The following is a 7,441-nucleotide window of genomic DNA, read 5'->3' on the forward strand; positions in this document are numbered from 1 at the left end:
TTTGATTTGCATTTGCCTGAAGATTAGTGATATCAAGCATCTTTTCATGTATCTATTGGTCATCTGTATATCTTCTTTGGAAAAATGCCTATTCAGGACCTCTGCCCATTTTTCAGATTGTTTGGGGGATCTTTGGTGCTGAGTTGTATAAGTTCTTTATATATTTTGGATATTAATCCCTTTTCAGATACTTTTAAATTAGGACTTTTAAATATCTGAGAAAATGTTTATGATATAAGGTATGGAATACACCAGTATACTTACAATATTAAACCTGAGTGACCACAGTTGACTCCAGTGTTGCTGCAGAAATGAGGTGTTTAGGCCAGTTGTCACCTGTCTGTTGCTGTTACCTGGCTGTGTAGCCTGGGTAGGGACCTGGCTCAGTGTTCCTGCTGCCTTTATCCCCTTGGCCACCTCCATCTGTGCTGGTAAACCCCCATCTGCTCCTGATCAGCTCAACTGTACTTTTCTTATTCACAATGTGAGCTATACTTCATACTCTAAATGACAGAGTTCCAAAATGTCATGCCCAGCATCCTAGTCCAGGATTTAAGGTTTTTCCAAAACCAGAGGAATACACATTCATTGGAATATATGTTCAGTGCATCTGATTTAAGTTCCTGTGATGGGTTCATGGCAAACTTTAATAATTTTCCAAAGATTCATTGTCTGCCCTGTACTTTTTGAACAGAAGGGCTCAGTTTATTATGCATGTTGTTTCCTGCTACTTTACTTGAAGCGTGCAGTGGTATGGATGATCCTGATTTGGGTGTTTACAAAAGAAACCCTTGTATTGTGAAATGAGCAGAATAATTGGCATAAAGCCTCAAGAAGAACCAAGGATAATATGTGATTTTAAGGAAGAACACAGGGGTTGCCTGGGTGGCTCAGTCAGTTAAGGATCTGACTCTGGCTCAGCTCATTATCTCACAGTTTGTGAGTTCAAGCCCCGTGTTAGACTCTGTGCTGACAGCTCAGAGCCTGGAGCCTGCTTTGGATTCTGTGTTCTCCTCTCTCTTTGCCCCTCCCCTGCTCATGCTCTATCTCTCAAAAAATAAATAATAAAAAATGTTTTAAATAAAAATTTTAAAGAGGAAGAACACAAGGCAACTCCAATAACTTTTCCTTACTATGGAGTTATAGAGTTAATACAGTTTTCACAGTATGACAGAAAAGATACTGCATGTGGCATATCCATAGCAGTCATTGCTGTCTGGGTAATCTTTGATTACAATGATAATACCAAGAAAGAAGCAACAGTACGGCACAACCTAAAAATGACAGTGACAGTGTCCCATGATGAAGTTCTTGGGACAGGATACACTCACAGTCCCAGTGACTGCATAGCATGAGTAGTATACCTCCCCAGAGTAAATGTTAGACTGTATTTTTTTTTTATCAGTTGAGGCTACCATTCTAGAGTGAGACCATCTTGGAGGAAGTTGGGGTGGTACATGACACTGGGGCAACAAAATATGTTTCCACTTCATAATGTTTAGTGATCTCCAAAGTAACTACATTTGCATTTCCTGCCTTCCCTTTAGACTGGTGTGCCCCAAAAATACCCGATACAGAGCATGTATGATGGGAGTCTCGTTCTGTTTTCACAGGGTCTTATTGTCAGATGTCTAAAGCTTCGTGTGCTCCCATATTTTGATGTCAACACAATTTTACAAATAAAATGGTAAGAAGAATAAATGGTACCAGACCAACATCAAGTGATTTTATAAAGCTGTACAAAAATGTGTGTGAAGACTCTTAAGTTCTGTATGAGGGGCAGAAAAGATGAAGGTGAATTTTAAAAGTATTACCTTGAGGGGCACCTGGGTGTCTCAGTCAGTTAAGTATCCTACTCTTTTATAAAAGAGTATATAAAAAATTTATACATAAAATATATTGATATATATATATTTATATATATATAAATTATATATAAAATTTATTGTCAAATTGGTTTCATGCAACACCCAGTGCTCATCCCAAAAGGTGCCCTCCTCAATGCCCATCGCCGACTTTCCCCTCTCCCCCACACCCCATCAACCCTCAGTTTGTTCTCAGTATTTAAGAGTCTCTTATGTTTTGCCTCCTTCCCTCCCTGTAACTTTTCCCCCCTTCCCCTCCCCACTGGTCTTCTGTTAAGTTTCTCAGGATCCACATATGAGTGAAACCATATGGTATCTGTCTTTCTCTGCCTGACTTATTTCGTTTAGCATAATACTCTCCAGTTCCATCCATGTTGCTACAAAGGGCCATATTTCATTCTTTCTGATTGCCACGTAGTACTCCATTGTGTCTATAAACCACAATTGCTTTATCCATTCATCAGTTGATGGACATTTAGGCTCTTTCCATAATTTGGCTATTGTTGAGAGTGCTGCTATAAACATTGGGGTACAAGTGCCCCTATGCATCAGCACTCTTGTATCCCTTGGGTAAATTCCTAGCAGTGTTATTGCTGGGTCATAGGGTAGATCTATTTTTAACTTTTTGAGCAACTTCCACACTGTTTTCCAGAGCAGCTGCACCAGTTTGCATTCCCACCAACAGTGCAAGAGGGCTCCCATTTCTCCACATCCTCTCCAGCATCTATAGTCTCCTGATTTGTTCATTTTAGTCACTCTGACTGGCATGAGGTGGTATCTCAGTGTGGTTTTGATTTGTATTTCCCTGATGAGGAATGACGTTGAGCATCTTTTCATGTGCCTGTTGGCCATCTGGATTTCTTCTTTAGAAAAGGGTCTATTCATGTCTTCTGCCCATTTCTTCACTGGATTATTTGTTTTTCAGGTGTGGAGTTTGGTGAGTTCTTTATACATTTTGGATACTAGCCCTTTGTTCGAAATGTCGTTTGCAAATATCTTTTCCCATTCAGTCAGTTGCCTTTTAGTTTTGTTGATTGTTTCCTTTGCAGTACAGAAGCTTTTTATCTTCATGAGGTCCCAATAGTTCATTTTTTGCTTTTAATTTCCTTGACTTTGGAGCTGTGTCAAGTAAGAAATTGCTACGGCTGAGGTCAGAGAGGTTTTTTTCCTGCTTTCTCCTCTAGGGTTTTGATGGTTTCCTGTCTCACATTCAGGTCCTTTATCCATTTTGAGTTTATTTTTGTGACTGATATAAGTGGTCTAGTTTCATTCTTCTGCATGTTGCTGTCTGTTAAAGCACCATTTGTTAAAGAGACTATCTTTTTTCCATTGGATATTGTTTCCTGCTTTGTCAAAGATTAGTTGGCCATACGTTTGTGGGTCCATTTCTGGGTTCTCTATTCTATTCCATTGGTCTATGTGTCTGTTTTTGTGCCAATACCATGCTGTCTTGATGATTACAGCTTTGTAGTAGAGGCTAAAGTCTGGGATTGTGATGCCTCCTGCTTTGGTGGTCTTCTTCAATATTACTGTGGCTATTCGGGGCCTTTTGTGGGTCCATACAAATTTTAGGATTGCTTGTTCTAGCTTTGAGAAGAATGCTGGTGCAATTTTGATTAGAATTGCATTGAATGTGTAGATTGCTAAGAGTATCCTGCCCTTAATCTTGTCTCAGGTCATGATCTCATGATTCATGAGTTTGAGCCCTGTGTCAGGCTTGGCACTGGCAGTGTAGAGCTGCTTGAGACTCTCTGTCTGTCTCTCTCTCTCTCTGCCCCTCCCCTGCTCGCTCGCTCGCTCTCTCTCTCTCTCTCTCTCTCTCTCAAAATAACTAAAAGTTAAAAAAGAGTATCACCTTGAATTTTTGTGAAATTATTTTTAATGCTAAATGGATTTTTTTTGATGGATTGCACGAACTTTTTTATGTTAAATGTGTGAAAACAGGAATACTCATAGGATTGTTTTTACTACTGGAACTAGATTAGAGATTACTTGGAATATTTTAGACCATAAAAGAAACAGCATTTTTTGGGCACCTGGGTGGCTCAGTCAGTTAAGCATCCAACTCTTGATTTCGGCTCAGGTTATGATCTCACTGTTCGTAAGTTCAAGCTCCACTTCAGGCCCCATGCTGACAGTGTGGAGCCTGCCTGGGATTTTCTGCCTCCCTCTCTCTCTTTCCCTTTTTCTCTCTCTCTCCCTCTCTCTCAGTAATAAATCAACATTTTTAAAAAGAAACAACATTGTTTTGTTTATCCAATATGGATATCCACTGAAATTTTTATGAAATTATTTTCATAAAATTTAAATTACATAATAATCTGTGAAACATCCTGTCACTGATTTTAGGTAGCATATATAGGCAATTTATTAGATTAGAAACTGCATAATCATGTGAGATATCTTTACTATAACTATATAACAAAGAACATACATTACATTTATCATTTCAAACAAATAAGGTAACTTTTAAAACAATGGTAACAACAAGAGAAAAATAAGTCAATGTTTTCTCAAGTTTCTTCTTGTCTGCTCAATTCAGCAAATCTAGTCTTGTGAGAGACAGGTGGGAAAGCAGCCTGTAACTCACATACCTGGTCTTCAGCTTGTGCATTGCTGATTTCACCTCTTTGTTTCTCAATGTGTAGATAATGGGGTTCAATATAGGTGTGAAGACCGTAGAGAATACAGAAAGGACTTTATCCACTGGGAAGTTGCTGAAAGGCCAGGCATAGATGAAGATACAGGGCCCGAAAAAGAGGGTCACTACAGTGACGTGGGCAGTCAGAATACTGCGGGCCTTGGCCCTGCCCACTGAGGAATGATGTTGTACAGTGATTAGGATGACTGTGTAAGAGATCAGCAAGAGTAAGAATGAAGTCACCCCCATGAGACCACTGTCCAAAAGCATCAACAGTTCAGGAACATAAGTGTCTGTGCAAGCAAGTTTAATGACCACGGTAAGGTCACAGTAATAACTGTCCACTATGTTTGGGCCACAGAAAGGCAAGTTTATAGTGAAAGCTAACTGGCTCAGGGAGTGCATGATCCCAATGACCCAAGAGCCTACCACCAGGCCTGTACACTTGTACAAGTTCATGATGGTTGTATAATGGAGAGGTTTGCATATGGCTACATACCTGTCATAAGCCATGGCTACAAGAAGCACCATCTCACCACCAGCAAAGACATGGAGCAAGAATATCTGGGCCATGCAGCCCTCAAAGGAGATAGTCTTAGATTCATAAAGGAAGTCATGAATCATCTTGGGGGTTGCATAAGTGGCTAGAAATATATCAAGAACAGAAAGGTTACCAAGCATGATGTACATGGGTGTGTGCAGGGCAGGTTCAGAAATCACAGTGAGGACAATGAGGAGGTTGCCGAGTACAATGGCAATATACAAGAAGTTAAACAACACAAAGAAGAAATACTGGAGCTTCCATGAACTACAGAGTCCCAGCAACACAAACTCAGCCACCCTAGAATAATTTCCTTGATCCATGGTCTCAGGCTACAAGAGAAGTACCTACAGAGAGAAACATTAATAGATTATTATCAACAGCAAGAAAAGTAGACCACAATACTGAAGGGTTTGTCTCAACATTAAAATGATTTAGAGCTAGTCCTATTAGGAAATAGTTTATCTGTAATTTTGACAGATATTTCTTCTGTCAGTTGTCCTTACTAATGAAGGAAAGCTATGAGGTGCAAAGGTAGTAAATCAACAACTCCATTTCATATATTTGTGGGTTAAATCTGATGCTAAGCAAATAACAGATCAGTATTACAAAACCACCTTCCTTCCTAGTACTACCTTCCTTGCCCTGCTTCTGTTCATTATCCACTTGGGATTACCAACAAGCAGCTTCGAGTCTTAGAGAATTCTCAAGAGACCAAGTTTGCATTTACTTATCTTTTTCACTGTGGCTTTTAATATGGTTCTCCTTTGCCTCTGTCCTTTGTCTACTATTTAATCTCAACAACTACACCATTAAAAGTGTTTAATACATATTTTCTCTGAAGTTGTGATAGCTGTTTTGAAGTCAACTTCCTTGAAGCTAACATTGTATTATATGAAAATAAGTAAACAGAGATGGCAAATACATCAGAACAGAACATTGATATATAAGGTAATTATAGCAATGAAATGCAAAGATCTGATTTAGTTAAGGTAGTTGAAAAGTAGACCACTTGAAGGCCAACTATAACATGTTATTTTTCACTGCAGAAAACTTCCAAAGGAAGTAATTATATCCAAGATATAGAATTTGTAGGCTTTGATTAGGATTTCTCTAACTTACTAAAATAAGGTATATTATTTGAAAAATATTCAACAACACCATACTTTCTCATTAGGCAAAAATTGAGATAATTAACAATAAGAAATAATAAATAATACACAATTGAGATAATAACTTGCTGATAGATTATAAAATAATCAATTCTGCTTCTGTTCTGTCTGCAACTTCTTTGGAAGAATGGAGAAAACACTTCCAAAGATACAGGAAAGGATTTGAGATTCATTTTTTTTTAATTTGTGTTTAGAAACACAAGAATATTTTAACTGAAAGGAAGACAATTTTTTTATATATTTTTAAGAAAGAAGACTCTCACTTTTCAATTTTTGTGTTATAATTAAAAATGATAAGTGTCAATCTCTGTAAAAAAAAACTGGTAAAAAAAAGTGATGTCAGTGAGAAAAACTATTTAACTTGAAAGTGTTTTTACATGCAGTACGTGAGCATCAAACTTTTCACAACAATCTGGTGAGGAGGAAGTCTTTGTCCTTAGTTTTCATATAAGGAAATTGAGACTCAGAAAGGTTAATGATCAATATTATACAACTAGCAAGTAACAAATCCAGAAACTCATTCCAGTTCTTCAAAGTTCTTTTCACAGTCCCTGATAGTAGAATCTCTAATGAAACCTTAAGAGTATGGTTTAAGAATAGACAAGTGGAATTATCAAGATTGGAAAATGAGAAATTAGTTTAAGAAGTTGATGCAAAACCCTATTAAATATTTCTAAATGTACCATAAATGCACTTTGTGATAACAGCACTTTCTAGTTACAAAGATAGGAGGGGGATATGTATTTTGTTTTCCAAAATGGTTAATGCTTTTTGCTTAAAGGGATAAATTCTAGCTTAAAATTTATTAACCTGGAAAACCTTATTCCCTGGTAATATTTTCTAACTGGGTTATTGCTCTATTGAACTTTACAGAGATTCTCCCCCAAAGAGCATGAAAAAAAAACAGTCAAGTGAATGAAGAATGAATGCTGTGACAACATAACTAAAATGGAACCATTCCAAAGAATATTTAGATCAATAATTATCACTTGGAGTGAGAAGGGGCATCTTCCCTGGACCATTCTCTTGTGGGGAAGGGAATTCATATTCAAAAGGATAAAGTATGGGTTTAAGAAAAGATTGGGAGTAAAACTCTTCTTGACCATATTTTTTTAATTTTTTAGTCAGTCACCTATGAAATGACAACTTTATTTTAGTGAAAGTGAATGAGAAATAGATATGGGAGACAGGAGAAGAAAAATGTCAGAAATCTTCACAGAGA

At 37.5% G+C, this 7,441-nt stretch overlaps 1 protein-coding gene across 1 annotated transcript; it reads right to left on the bottom strand.

Moving 5' to 3' along the window:
- Window positions 1–4,398: 4,398 nt before the first annotated feature.
- On the bottom strand, window positions 4,399–5,373 carry LOC101085895 (olfactory receptor 4K15-like). The gene has a single exon (XM_006932705.4). It carries the CDS (start codon window positions 5,368–5,370, stop codon window positions 4,399–4,401), a length of 972 nt encoding a protein of 323 aa, XP_006932767.2. The 5' UTR covers window positions 5,371–5,373.
- Window positions 5,374–7,441: the final 2,068 nt, after the last annotated feature.

The sequence above is a fragment of the Felis catus genome, chromosome B3, assembly GCF_018350175.1.
Source record: "Felis catus isolate Fca126 chromosome B3, F.catus_Fca126_mat1.0, whole genome shotgun sequence".
Taxonomy (NCBI): domain Eukaryota; kingdom Metazoa; phylum Chordata; class Mammalia; order Carnivora; family Felidae; genus Felis; species Felis catus.